Source organism: Eubalaena glacialis, chromosome 1 (assembly GCF_028564815.1).
Source record: "Eubalaena glacialis isolate mEubGla1 chromosome 1, mEubGla1.1.hap2.+ XY, whole genome shotgun sequence".
NCBI lineage: Eukaryota > Metazoa > Chordata > Mammalia > Artiodactyla > Balaenidae > Eubalaena > Eubalaena glacialis.
In genome coordinates this window covers 147,760,949-147,776,970 of record NC_083716.1, presented here as the reverse complement: position 1 = coordinate 147,776,970, position 16,022 = coordinate 147,760,949, and the positions used below count along the sequence as shown (strand labels likewise).

General features: G+C 37.2%; 1 protein-coding gene across 1 annotated transcript in view; it reads right to left on the bottom strand.

The window, feature by feature from the left end:
• Positions 1–16,022, bottom strand: part of THSD7B (thrombospondin type 1 domain containing 7B) — a 787,061-nt gene that overhangs the window by 201,107 nt on the left and 569,932 nt on the right. Inside the window, exon 14 of the mRNA XM_061199619.1 lies at positions 15,604–15,779. Coding sequence (XP_061055602.1) covers positions 15,604–15,779 — 176 coding nt within the window. The remainder of the gene's footprint in view (positions 1–15,603; positions 15,780–16,022) is intronic.

The following is a 16,022-nucleotide window of genomic DNA, read 5'->3' as shown; positions in this document are numbered from 1 at the left end:
TCAGCATTGAAGCATCTCTTACAAACTCATTAGAAAAACAACTGGTCCTCTTTGGTTCATCATAAAGTAAAATAGAGCAGAACGTTATCATCTGCCCACTGCCAACACAATGAAACCACTGGCCTTACTGTGAAGAAAGTCTAAAGTTTTCACGAATCAAGGGCATTGAGTACAGAAAATTAATCTTTCCACTGTCATGTTTTATACTTTTGAATATCAATTTTCACCAGCTGTGATAGCCTCTTTTGTAGCATCTGCTAGAAAGTAGAAAAAAATGTACAGCAATTGTACTTAAGCACAGCAATAGTTTTTTTGATGATTAAGGCCAACAGAATTATGGGAAATTCATGACTTGCAAAAGATACAAATTATATGAAGACTGAAAATGCTCATAACTTACTTTTAATTAAGTAATAAGCCAGAACAGATTTTTCTATAGTTTTGGTTAATGTGCATTTCAAATGACAGGCAATAATTCATGCAAAGACTATCATATATTGAGTTCAAGATGTCCATATTTCACTTTTACATTCCAAAGCTGTTTCAGTTCCTCTCTCTTAGTTCTTTGCTATTCCTATTTAGCATTAAATAGCTAACTTGACCAATTGTTTCCCCAGAATTATTCAGCATTTTAACTCAATTATCCTTCTGGTTTGATTTCCTAGACATAGAGGGCTTTAATTCCAATGCTTATAATTCCAAGGAGAAAAAAACCCAGAATGCAGATAGGTATATATTCAGGTCACCAAATGCTCCATTTTCATGGATTCTTTTCCCTTGACTTTACTGAATTTGTCATTTATTTCAGCTTCATATAGACATGGCTTCAGTGATTACACATAGAAAAATCACCATTTTTAAAAAGTGGACACAGTTAGCAATTCAGGTTTTAACAAAAAGCTGCAATCTCTTTTAACCAAAAAGAGGAGAATGAACCATTCTGATATAGCAAAATGACTAAATTAAACTTTGCTTCTTACTCTAGATCCCAGGGCTTGATTCTGCTTGTCTAATTGCTAGTTCTGAGTGATAAATTCAAACACCGTAATGAATCCATAAGGGCAGTAAATAATAAGGCTAAAAATGGAATCTGAACATAAAGCATCTAAATAGTTTAGTTAGGGCTGCTATAACAGAAATACCATAGACTGGGTGGCTTATAAACAACAGAGACTTATGTCTCACAGTTTTTTGGGCTGGGAAGTCCAAGATCAAGGTGGTGGCAAGTTCACTGTCTGGTGAAAGCCTACTTCCTGGTCCACAGACAGCCATCTTTTCTGTTTCCTCACTTGGAGAAAGGGTTTAGGGAGCTCTCTGGGGTGTCTTTTATAAGGGCATTAATTCCATTCATGAGAGTTCCACCCTCATGATCTAATCACCTTCCAAAGGCCCCATCTCCAAATGCTATCACATTGGGAATTAGATTTCAAAATATGTACGCTGGGTAGAAACAAACGTTAAGTCTACAGCACTCGGCCTATTATCCAATGACTCATAATTTACTCCGAACAAAGAATATTACACTTTCACCATGTCAGAAATTCTACACACATATGAAAAATCCATTTGCCTCTAAAATATTTTTCTTTCCTTCTTTTTTTAATTGTTAGGGGAGCACATGGAATTTACTGACATGGTTGTGAGTGCTCAGTCCTTGGAAGAATTATGATGGCAATAGAAAACAAGATGTTTACCTTCTAGCAGCCTGAAAGTCTCAGGATGAACCAGGACAGACACACAAATAAGAAGAACATTACAAATAACTACATGGGTATGTACATATGAAACCACACTCTAAGTGTCTGATGTTTCATTGTTTTGTATTTTCTAAGATTCCACCTGTACCTACTCTGAACGTATCATCCCTCAGGGTCTGTTAAAATGTTTTCAAGCAGCTATATATCTAAATCTAAACATATAAATCTCTTTAAATGAACAATTTCACTGAGATTTCTTTTCCATAAATATGAGCTCTTATTTCACCTTCATACAAAATGATATTCAGCTCTACTTATTCCTGCCACCTGCTATTGTTACTTGCATCACCAAATGGCATTGCAACACTGAATAGTCTATAGAAGGTTTACTTGGATCGAAACACTCTGGAGAAATCCAAAGGAGATATTAGACTTGGCTTCCTTCATTAGTGTTGTTGAGCCCTTCCCAGTACATGCATAATTCCAATATGACTTAAATTACTGATAAATAACCCAAGAAAAGGTTGCATGGGCTACAGAGAGTAGGGAAAACAGGAGAGACACATGGTGTATGAATGTATTACTTATCTGATATTTAAGTCTGCTTGTTTATCATTTAGAGTGAGGCACTGGTAGATTGGTTATGCCAAATAACTTGCAAAATGGAGTGATGTCCTTATCAAAAAAAAAAAAAAAAAAAAAAAGTGTCATGGAAGAGCCCTAGTCGAGGCAATTCATATCCTCATAGGCAAAGTATTAGGTCATATTTCTTAACACAATAGACTTTCAGATATTCAATTAAAAACACTACTTAATTTTTCCATCTTGATATAAGGCTGCAAATGTTACTTAAAACTAATTATACTCATCAAATTGAATGCCAAAAAGAGTTAAAATTAAGAGTATATAGTGGACATTTAGGTTGCTTCCATTAGGAAAATATGTATGTATGTGCATAGATTATAAAGAAATAATTAGAAAGAAATAAGAATTGAGACCCTTGATATTCATTTCCATGTATTTACTGTAATTATTTGAAGAGCATGAGGTTATCGATGCATTTTTTTCACATACATAAAATTAATAAATTTTCCAAAATTAAAAAAAAAAGAGTATATAGTGGATATTTTCGTTCACTCTTCAACATGCATTCCACCCCAGGTGATGTCTAGGAGAGAGCTCCCAGCTGGTACACGTTAGCATCGCAAGGTATAATCTGCATACCAGCAACTTTGTCACCACCTGGAAGCTTGTTAAAATTACAGTCTCTCTGTCTGTCCCCGCAGACCTACTGAATCAGAGTCTGCATTTTAGCAAGCTGTTATGTAATTCATATGCACATGAAAGTTCGAGAAGCAGGGTCCTACCATACCAGGGTCTCATATGTGGATTTCAGGGGAGCCTGAGACATTGCTAGCACCATCCCATGGAGACTAGGGTCGCAGACCATTCACTCCTGACATAAGTAGCTTTGAATACATTTTCCACTTTGCCAGATGAATATTATAGTTTTATATGTGTCATGAAGTTTAGAAAAGTTTTGGTTGGAAAATACTTGTTTGAGCTAATCAAGTTTATCCCATGACTCCTTCCAGAGATTAGTTTAGGAATGGACACAAAATCCAACTTCAGTCATTGAGGTGTGAGGTGAAGTCCTTCCTGGGAGTGGGGGAAGCTCTGGGAAAACCTTACTGTTCCTAAGATTCCCCAAAGAGAGACACTCTCTTATTCTTTTGGTCATTGCTGCACCAGGAGGCTCTGCCTGACACTACTGATGGTGCTAACATCCTGAGGTTCATCCTTCATTCTTCAGTTGGCTTCATGTCAACACTGATGATGGCAAAGCAGAGACTGAAAAAAACTATGTCCTTGATGACATTGCTGAGCCACAGAACCAACCAACCCTGGAGCCCACATGACCACTGTGTTTCTTGTTATATGAGGTAACGTATTTCCTTATTGTTTCAGCCAGTCTGGGTTGAGGTTTTGGTTAGCTGCAAATCATCCTGATATAGAGGAGAAGCAGGTAATTTTGCTGATTGAGTCCAAACTGGTTTCATGTATTTTTTAAAAAGGCAAAGCATTTCTGATACTATGAGCATCTAGGGTCTGACCATTTATACTTTCAACCTACCCAATCCCTCACTCAAGTTTCCGGGAATGCAAGTTCCCAATGGAAACTCTCGGAGGAGTGGAGTTGAAATAAGCTTCAGTAACTCCTCCTGGCACATGATTCATTCTTAGAAGTGTTTGCTGAATGAATGAATAATGGCACAGATGCAGAGACTTAAAGCTGTCTTCCAAAACATTTACAATTACCCTAAATTCAATTTTATTTTTACCTCTTCTCTTTTTGAAAGCTATCAAAGCTCATTAATAAATTACTGTTGCTTAGAAGTCCCTGTCCATATCATACACTTACACAATTGTACCTGCCACATTAAATTTTTATATGTCTCCCCACAATGTCCCTAATTATACAGCATGAGGACATACATGTGAGATTTGTTGAATAACACAAAGAAAAATACGTCCACTACCATATCATACCACGCCAAACCATGGATCCATGCAGTATATTTTTCCACCTTTTCAAGGGTATTTGCACAGCCACCAGGTGAGTTCCCTCATACAGGAAAAGGAAGTTGTTGGAGGCCTTATGATCAGTTAAATCATCTCTCAAAAGAGGTCACTTGCTCATGGTAAAGGCCATTTGCCTTTAGTGGGCAGAGAGGTGAGGGGGAAGGATGTTGCAGGATGAGGTCAGAGGGCCCCCTACTTGTTTTCCTAAGTGAATAACACAGGGATAGAGCACATTCACATCACTGACATTTCTTATTGCACTTGTGTTCATTCGGACGGAAGAGGTGTTCAAATAGGAAAGGAACGACAGACAGGCAGGGTCCCTGTTCTAGGCGGTAATTAGGTGTCAAGTCACCTCCTTGAGCTCCAGTTACCTCATTTACAAGATGCTGCATTCAACAGTTCTCAGCCCTAGCTGCAAATCAGAATCACCTGAGGATTTTAAAAAAGATTGTTGGATACCACCAGCAAAAATTCTGATTTAGTTGGTCTGGGTGGGGAGGTAGGGAATGCAACACTTCTCTAGTAAATCAAATGGGCAGCCATGACTAAGAACTAGGAGACTAGATACTTTTAGGTTTCTTCCTAACCTGAGCTATGATTGTCCTGGAACTCCTTAGCTGTGTTCAGTCAGATACTCTTTTCTCATGCATGGAGAATGCTGCCTAAGAGTCTCACATGCCAGTCCCGGCCTGCTCTGCCTCCTCTTATATCTATTTTCAGGCCAACGAAACAGTATTTGGTAGTAGCCATAGAGAAAGGGATATAATATGCTGTACAGCACCTAAAGGAAAAAAGGAGGATATATGTAGGGTGGTTCTGAAGCCCGTTGAATTATCTTATTTCCAGCTCATGAATCGGGACATGGTTTGGTCTCCGTACCCAGATTTCCTCTTTCCCATCGCCTTGGTCCAGCATCCACAAAGGGCATGGGACCAGTTTCAAGGGAGAACAGATGAGACTGCACAGCCAGATAATGATAAATCTATTTTTACCCCAAATGCAAACTACTCAAAATACACATTCAACCGGCCACTGGGCGGTAGTAAAGTATACTTTTATTGGAAAAAAGTGGACTTCCGGTTATGACATGGATTATACAGACTACATATAACCCCAGTTAAAAAAAAAAAATACTAACCAAGCAACTTCAATGCATCTTGGTACTGTAAATCACAGAGGGATGACACCAGTAGCAACCTTTCACTGTGCCCTGGCTAAATTCCAGCTGCCAGTATCTGGATCTCTGTGCCTATGAGCTTTTTCCAAAATAGAAGACTACCTATGCTTAGCCCAAAGTGCATAGACTGAACACTCTCTTCAATGAGGGACTCTCAGAAATTTCCATACAAATATCCCAGTTTTCTGGCTCTTTGGGTCTGATCAAACCATGTGTTTTGCACAGTCTCCCAGAGTTTAGGCTTCCACAAGCTTAGGCTTCAGTGGCCACTATGGTACCTGGCTTCGTAACACAGGTACCATATTGTTTCTTCCCTTCCTTGTGACACTTCTTATTCTACCCTAATGGTGTGCCCTGCACTTGATAGACACAATTCTTGTTCTTGAATCCTACCTCAGGCTCTGCTTCTGGGAGAATCCAACCTAAGACAACACTATTGTCAGCTTTCAAGGTGCTCAACGAGAACTGGCAGTATATGTGTTTTGGGGGGTGGTGTGGAGAGACAGCCAAAAAATAAAACCAAGAATAAATGAGGAAATCATATAGTAGGAAAAGGAGAGCTAAGTAAGGGTGAATGGAAGGAGTGAGGGTGGTGAGGGAGACAGAATACAGTACAGATGGTCCCTGACTTACGACTTTTTAGACTTTACAATGGTGCAAAATCAATATGCATTCAGTAGAAACCATACGTCGAATTTGGAATTTTGACCTTTTCCCGGGCTAGCGATATATGGTTCATACTCTCGTGGTGCTGGACAGCGGCAGAGGGCAGCAGCCCCCAGTCAGCAAAGCGATCACGAGGGTAAACAACCAATACACTCACAACCATTCTGTTTTCTCCCTTTCGCTACAGAATTCAGTAAATTACATAAGATATTTAACACTTCATTATAAAATAAGCTTTGTGTTAGATGATTTTGCCCAACTCTAGGCTAATGTAAGTGTTCCGAGCACTTTTGAGGTAGTCGAGGCTAAGCTATGATGTTTGCTAGGGTAAATGTGTCGAATGTGTTTTCAACTTAAGATACTTTCAACTTATGATGGGTTTATTTGGACATAACCCCATCCTAAGTCGAAACAGGTGCTCAGGTAGGTCATATTTGGAAGCTAAATGTGAGCAAAGATTTAAAAGTTCAAAAATACACTTATGCTAGTATCAAGTGTCCTTTCAAATAAACAAGCTATAAAATTTTGGACCAACAATGACTTCCATATAGTTGTGTTCCCTTGCTCCACAAACAGAGAAAAGAAAAAAGCAATTTTCACTGTGTTGTTGCCATTCTAGTTTATGACACGTGGTCCCTGCTGGCTCCCTTCTGACCAGCGTACTGGAGAGTCAGCTCAATTGACACTTCTTTCCTAAGACTGCTATTCAAACTAATTTGCCTTCATTTCTAAGGGTGACGAGATCGGTGCCTGTTAGCATGGAAGCTGGCTGTGGACAATACTTCTGCTGTCTAGGGACACCCTGCGGAGGCAGACACTGCAATTGGTTCCATACTTGCTTTCAGCACAGATGTCCCTTACCTTGTCCTCCAAGAGAAAGACTTTTCTTCAGGGAAGAAAGCAACAACTCCAATCTGCCTTGGGCAGTCTATATTTAAATGGTAAATGGGCCTGATTTTAATCCAGTGTAGAGGGAATTTGATGAGTAGCTTCTAGAGAAAGGGTGATAAAGTCAATCCAAGTATCTAATTTCATTAAAGAATGGTGATTTGTAATTGAAAGGCAGTTTCTGTTAAAAGATATCATATTAGATATCAATCAGTTGATTTATAGGATCATCCTGAGAATGTGAAATTCTCACTCTTTACGAGAAAGGCTGTATGAGGGCTGATGAGGGGATAGAAAGAGAGAAGTGACCCCTTCCTCTTGACTCATCAGCAGCTTCCCTGGCCTGAGGGCCTTGCTGATTTGACCATGACTCTGAGCTCACAGAATGTGATTGGGACCAGATCATGAAATGTCTTATAAACTATATCATGTAGCTTGTGCTTTATGCTGAAGGTAACAAGAAAGAGGCAGAGGAAGTATAATGGGTATGAGGGTTGTTTAGGAGAGACATGAGAAGAGTCCAGCAAGAAGGCGATGCTCATACATTTTTCTCTTTGGGAAGAGAGATATACGTGGGAGGAGACAGCAGTCACTGATGTGCTGTGATATGGGATGTGCTGAGATAAACATCTAATGCATCCGTATGGCTTTCACACCTCTTTTCATGGTGTCAGAAAGGTCACATTTCAAGTCATTATCTAGAATTATGTACTAGCTATGTTTAGAAAGATCTGTGATAGTTTACAAGTTAAAATGAAACGCCAATTATCTACTGAAGTTGAATATATGCATAGCCTATGACCTAGGAATTCAACTCTTAGGTCTGTATGCAACAGAAATGCACACACGTGAGCACCAAAGACACGTACAAGAATGGTTGCAGCAGGGTTATTTGTAATAACCCCAAATTGGAAACAACCCAAATGTCCATCCATTAATGAGAACAGATAAAATGTGGTATATATAATCTAATAATGGGATATATACAAGGACACAACATAAAGCAATGGAAATGAACAAAATATTGCTATACATTGCAACATGGATAAATCTCACAAACATCATGCAGAGGAGAAAAAGGCAGACACAAAAGAGTATAGTGCAGAATCCATTTATGTAAAGTTTTTTTTAAATGATAAAACAAATTTATCCTGTTAGAAGTCTGAAGAGTAGTTCTACTTGGTGAGAGGAAGGTGGTAGAGAAGGAGCTGGAGCTCAAAAGGAGGCATGTGAGATACTGATAAAGTATTATCTCTTGATGTGGGTAGTAATCGAATGGGAAGATTCGATTTGTGAAAAGTCATAGAGCTCTACCCATAATGATTTGCGTATCTTTCTGTTACACACCTTAATAAAAACATTTATGTCCAAAGAATCACAAGTTGATAGAAAATTAGTTATAAACATGTAAAAAGTTACATCCCTTTTTGCCACCAGGAAAAAAAATGCAATGCCAAATAAGATATTTAGAAATAAAATAAAGCAGACTTCCCATACAGGAAGCAGTGACAGTAGATTTTCCTATGTATATAAGCTGAGTGATTACAGCTAAAATATTTGACTTCAAATATTCCAGTAGCTAAATATGAAAAGAAAAGCAATCTGTATAACTTAGGTCTAAAAGGTAATATAGATGAAAACAAACTGAACTGGAAACAGAAATTATGTGTTAGAGACCAAGGAAACATAATCCTAACATTTATCAAGTACTTAACTATTTGCCAAACAACATTATTTTCATTTTATATTAATTAATACAATAATCTTATAAGGTAGTTGTTATCGTTATACCCATTTGACAGAACATGAAACTGAGACTCAATAAGGTTAAATAATTTTCTCATGGTCTCACAGCTAGAAGATGGCAGGGTAGCATTTAACCTCAGACCTGAATGACTCTTAGCCCGTTATACACATCAGTGGGCAAAGCTGGTCAAGTAATTACACCCCTCTAAGCCTTAGTCTCCTCCTCTATAAAATGGGAGGTTCCCCTCAGATTTGCTTTGAGTAGCAAAGAACTAGTGGTTGTATCCATTGTTGATATTAGAAAGGGCAGGCTAAGTCAACTGCAGAGAAATTCTTTTCCAGAGCTGACTTTAGCAAAAATGGTAGCCTCAGTGACAAGACTCTCAAATCAGCAGTGTTCCTCAATTTGCCTGACCAGAAAAAGGAGCAAAGACAAAGCTTTGTTAACAAACACACTTTCCTGAACTTACTCTGTGCTGACCACAGTTTCCAGAGCAGGGGCCTGGGAAATTGTTTTTATACCAATTTTTCCCCCACCCATATGGTGATTTTTCTACTCTTACGATCAGTAAAGGTATGAAGCAATACTCTATATTCCAAAAGATTTAGATAAGCTTCTCAGGGAGACTGTTTTTATATGGACTCTTAAGTCATACAGAAAAATTAAATCATGATTCAACAAGTGCTTTTCTGCAGGGATCTATCACAGAACCTAGACAGGACCTAGGTAACTTGCTTTCTGGTAATTTAATAGTGGGATAAAGCTTGAAAAATCTAAAGGGTATAAACTTACAATTAGTAGATAAATAAGTCCTGGAGATCTAACACACAGCATAGTGATTATAGTCAACAATACTGTATTATAAATTTCCAAGCGGCTAAGAGACTAGGTCTTAATTATTCTCACCACAAAAAGGAAATGATGATTATGTGATGTGAGAGGTGTTTTAACTAATGCTATGGTGGTAGTCATATTACAATATATAAATGTATAAAAATCCACACATTGTACATCTTAAACTTACACAGTGTTATATGTCAATTATATCTCAATAAAAAAAGATCTAGAGAATGAACATGCCATTTAGAATCTTTCTTTAAAGGAGTCTTAAGCAAGTTATTTTTAGAAGGTGCTACACTCGCATCAATACATGGTTTAACTTTCTAAATGCTTGTGGTTAAAGTCAGAGCCATATTTTTTTAATGCATGAGAGGAGGAAGGAAGTTTCCATTTTGCATTTAAAGGTTAAAAGACAGGATTATTCAGGAAAGATCTGAAAAGTAGGTTCTGTCAACATTTTTTTCTAGAAAAGTACGTAAGCACTTCTACTTGAAGTCCCTGGTTAAGAAGATAGTTTTGCAAAATTTCCAATACGGATGATGTGATTTCCTGCTGAGGCTGATGTTATCTAATATAATATTTCAGAACTTCAGGAGTTCAGAGGCTAGGGATAACATGAGGTATGACAGCACACTGAAAGGGTTCCAAAGACAAAATTTGACAAAATTTGCCTGTTTCACAATTTTATAGCTGTCTCCTGCCAATCCTGGAAACCCTGCCTAGGGACCGCATTAGGGAAATTTGCCAAGCCAGCTTAGTAGAGAACATTCTAGAGGTACATAGGAACCTCTTGCATAACAACTAAAAATGAGTTTGAATATGTGCAGAGTAGCAATACCCAGTATTAAAAAAACACAGTAAAAGACAAGAGAGAGTGGACAACAGAGGAAAATTGCTTCTCATGAGTGATTCTGGCAGTTCTCAAGAAAAATGATCAAAATTGCAAAAGATTTCAACAAGCATGAGGGGTAGTCCTATGATCAAGAATAGGATATGTGTAGACACAAGTGGGGCGGAGAGGAATCTCTTGAGAAGAAAACATAATTTTTTTGCTTGGAAATGGTGACAGGGCAGGAACAAAAAAGAAAAACTGCCTCTCCTGCAGGCTCTACGCAGCTCAGTTAGTGCAATGTCACAACTTGAGAGCACAGCGTTTGGGTTGGCAGACAGGCATAAAGGGTATGAATGGCTGAACACCAGCCTTTAGAAGTCATTTCACTCTGCCTCTGAGATGGGGTGTGGTGTATAATAATTAGTATAATAATTTGCTATCATAATTAGTATGTTGGCGAGAAGTAAAATGTTTTAGGAGTATCTGCCTTTATTAAATAATCCTCCCAAGTAACCCTGAAGAATGAATCACTCTGCATCTCTTAATTTTATGACATATGATATTTCATAATTAAAACAAGTTCTTCTCAAAGGTGCAGTCACCAACCCCTACTTCCGGACACAAGAACGGTACACCTGAATGTACTTCATCATGGATAACTGTGGGCCTTCTGTATTAACGCTCAAGACGATGACTTCTTGCTCCATTACGGTCTGGAGCTCCTGCCAAAGTGCTAAGTCCAAAGTGAGCAGGACTCTGCCAGGAATGATTTGGGCTAGGTTAGGATGAGTGGAAGTCAGGCAGGTCCAAAAGAAGCAAGAGGCCAAAACTGGTTAAATCAAATTAAACTTTAAGTGAGCCATATTGTTCCGGGTAAACAAACATTCAGTTTGAATGACAGTTATCCTCTTTCCACATCCTAAAATGCTATTAATAATTAATGAAGCAGTATCAAAATGAGCATAAGATACTTCTCTATAGAAAATTTTCTCATCCAAAGCCACCTTATAAGGGAGAAATGGTCTTGCGAAAATATACCTGTTTATCTTTGGAAAGAAAGTATTCTCTAAAATAGTATTACCCTGCTATGGGAAAGAAAACGCATTATACTCATTATTTCCAAATTCAGGCCACTTCTCTTTGGAGAGAAGACACACCTTTAAAATAGCAGGTGTTTCTAGAAAACCCATATATTTAATTTATATCCACTCATTCAGTTGCAAGCATAATCAAAACTCTTTCAAAATTGTGTTTAAATAGATGCATTTTAAAAAGTACAGAGAATGAATCTCACTGTCAGATTTTTATTCCAGCACACGGGACACACAAATGTGCAACATATAAACAACACAGAATTTCCTGGCACTCCCTTGCCTTCAATTGTGTAAAGAACTCATAAAGGGAAATGTAAGTCCAATGGAGCTTTAATGTCCCCATATTTAATCTTCTATTAAGAAGAACTCCACAAGAAAAAAGATAGCAAAAAGATACAGTACAAGTGCACTTAAATCCACTCACCACATTATAGACTATAAAAAATTAAAATACATTATGTATTTGATTACGCACAGCATAATCAAGGGCATCAGTCAACTGACCTGATAATTCAATAACCTATTTAGCAGTTTTCCAACTAAATAAAAGCTTTGGGTCAGCTGCATGCTCAAGCTATTTATCATCACAAATCTACTTAGCAGAAAGCCACCAAAGTACTGCTGTCACTTTGGCACTTCTGGAGAAAGAGCTATCATGTTGATAGGTTTTAGTTTAAAAGGGAGGTTTCTTTATGAGAGATTATAAATATTGATTTCACAAACAGATTCAGAGCAGTTTATGAGCTTGTGTAGATAATACCAACCTTTTCATTTATATCACTGAGTTAGATTTCAGTGGGGATGCAAACACCCAGGATTTTTCAGGCAAATCATGGAAGACTCTTTGGGCAGTAATAATGTGAAAGTTCTTTTTTCTTTCTTCTAGAAGAGCTCATGTTTTTTGACAATTTGAATGACAAATCGCAGCTTAAGAGACCAGAGTTCTAAAATATTTTTTCTTTCTATGGAGCTAGCCACACACTCATCCAGAGAGAAGTTTTCTTTTCAGCTAAAGCATCCAATGAATATAATTTGACAATCCACAGGATGGTGTACCAGGGGCTAGAATGAGTTACAAAAGTAGAAAGACAGCCCTTGCCCTCAGAAAGACCTCATGTTCTAGAGAAGCAAAGGAGGAGAATGATTAAGTACATGCAGGTATACTAACATTTACATAGCATATGCATAATATATATATACACATAAGAAAGTTCTTTCTTTTTTTTTTTTTTTTTTACAAACAGTATGTTAGACTCAATATGCCATATACTGAATTTTCCTCATGCACAGGTATTAAAGATATGTACCTCTCTTACTGCTATAATTTGGTTATATTTTTTGTAAGCTCTTACTTATGGGTGAATGGATGAGAGAGGATTAATCTGGTTCCAAAAATAGAAAAATAAATCTAGACCTAAAAACCAATTGGAAAGGAGACCAATAACCTAAGGCCAGTAGTAAAATTGAACTTTAAAAAACAGCCTCAGTGGGTGTACCTCTCACTAGATCATATTTCCAGCTTAGGGAAACAAATAGCGAGCTCTTCTAAAGAAGAATTGCCATAAATAATAGAAGCTGAGGAATATTTCCTAAACCATGAAGATTCCTGACAACCCAATTTATATTCAGACGAATTAAGAAAATATGGATAACTTCAACAAATTTCAATATATAACACACACACACACACAAAGGGGATTCTACCATGTGTAAGAGCAAATACATAATGAAGTCCACAGATAGCTTTCCACAAATATACTTACAGGTAAAAGTGTGCTTTCTTTAGAAAAGGAAGGGCTCTGGGGACAATTTCCTTTAAATTTAGGATTTTTTACAATAGCATTTTTCCTTGACATTCACAGACTTACAAGTGAGACGGAGGGCTTATGATTTACTGTCTTGATCAATTAACTTATGTTAAAATATAAAGTATGGATTGGGGTGAAGTTTTCCAATTCAGGTTTAAGCCACATACATTCTAGATACCTGAAACCTCTTTATATCAGAATATATGCTACACTAAATTTGATTTCTGATAATTAAATCCCAGGATTCGCTTCCGAGCATCACAACAAATGTCTTTGGAACGCTACAATTTCCTTCCCGAACTCAAAAGCTAGAAACAGCTCCTGCGGACAAACCCACCCTGGCTTAGTTTTCACATACGGGATTTATCTAAATTAGTCTTGAACTTGGGCTTAATTTTCAGCATGTACTACTTCTTAAGGTTACAAGTTTTATACATCAATTAAGTGTTTAGAACAAGTTTCCTTTAAGTCATAACAGGCTTACAAGTACCCTTATCTTACGCATACTCTCAAATTTGAGAGACACATTTCCATACATTTGCCTATACACACTGAGAATACAGTTTTAGCGTCTGTGCTCCAATGAAGTCCTTTTACTCACTTGATAATTTCCTATTTCATAAAATTAGCATATTAAAATTAGTGTTTAACGCTAGTGCTATAAAGGCTTAGGTTTCATTGGTGTTGAGGAGAGAAGAATTTTCATACATTATTTATAACTATAAATGCTTAGTAGTCATTTCCCTTTTTAAATGCCTAGAAAATCCCCTAGGGAAGGTCAAATAGCCTTCATACCTTCATATGAGTATTCATTTGAAAGTTCTTCTCCTGACCATCAACCTGTATTATTCCTTTCTTCATACTGAAGAGGCTTCTCTCCTCAGACTCTCTCTGCTCTGATTATTTCCCTCCTGTTTTCATTAATCATATCCCACTTTTCCCTTCCCCAAACTACTGTACTTGTGAAGTTTTTTTCGGCAACCTTTATGTTGATTTTACAATCCTCTGCATAATTTTTTTCCCAATATGCTCTATATCTGCTTTGAAGGAAGAAACCAGGGTCATCCTTTTATCCCACGTAACCTTAAAAAACAAGACTCGCCTAATACTATGCCCTGTCTTGGAAGATAAATATTTTTTGCCAGTATGATAATTTTTCATTTTCAGTGAGTTATGTGTCTTTTATCAAAATTTAGGGAAAAAACAGCTAGAGATGTCAGTCTTGAAATGACAAATGGTATCTACATACAAGCAGTACTAGATACGCTATTCAAATTAATTAACAACAGACGCGTGGATTTCCCTTCCATTAAACAACCTGTATAGAAAGTCTAATCAAAATGGAGTTAAGAGGGCAGAAATGAATACAATAGAATTAGGAATAGAAGCCTGTGTAGCTATTTTCTTAAAAGTTTCAGAGTCACAAAGAATCTACAGACCCATATAAGACACAATTCACCTCTCTAAGAATAAAGAACTTTTAGCAATCATCATCTTGTACTCCACCTATTCAATTGATTAAAATGTATATATCAGTCCTAATATAATAACAGTATGCAATCATGGGAGAAATTTTAGTTCTTTATTATAATTCTTAATTAAATCTTAGACTCCATTATGTAGGTAAGGCCAACTGAAATACTCTAATCAACTTTGATTGCTTAGGATGGCAATTTTATTAGATATCTACATGGAAGAGTATCCTTTAGGGTTCCATTTATGAAAACAGCTTTGATCTTGGGGGAAAAGGGAGAGAAATAGCTCAGAAGAGACATGAAGAGCTGTGGAAACACTGACAAGATTAGGAACAAAGAAAATTAGTATGAAGAGTTAGGTGCGGGAAAATTAGAACACCATTTTTGGAGTATGTGGATGAGATCACTAATTGTATCTATAGCCATAAAGTAACTGACATTCTCCCAACATTATGACACACACACACACACACACACACACACACACACACACCCCTTTCATAATATCATGATTAATCAAATGACATTTCAAGATAATTTAAAAACCAATTGGATTTAATTTTTGTAAACATTATTATTTCTAATATTACCAAGTCGTTCTCGGCATTGCCTAGAAGTGGGCAAGGCTTCTCTTCCTAATTCTATTATATTAATTTCTACCCCTTATCCACTCTTCTGAACTTGTAATAACTTTCTGTGAGCTACTTATAACAAGATGATGACTTCAATTTCAACAGGAAGTAATAAAGGAGATACTTTTTCAGCTTTGTATTTGTTGCTTCATGCACTTTACCTGATTCTTGAGATCCAATTTGGGACATGGGCGACCTCCATTGTACGGTTTTTCTTTCAGCCATTTGGATCGAATTCTCACTCCAACACAAGATGAACTGCAAGACCCCCAACTAGACCAATCACTTAACTTGCAATCAAATGGACAGGGGATGACACATTCTTCTTGAATATAACCTGAAAGAAAAAGATTTAAAAGAATGGAGGAAAGTCTGATCAAAAGATACTAATCAAGCTTACTTTCTGTTTCTATTATCACAGATCAGACTGCCTAACAATACTGCTGCAGAGGTTTCAATAAACAGACAAAAGATTTCAGAGACAGATACATAGGATTATTTCTGCATTCCAAATTTGTGCCATCTATTTCCTTCATAGACAATTCTGGGATTGAGGAAGCAGGGAAAAGTGCACAGTAAG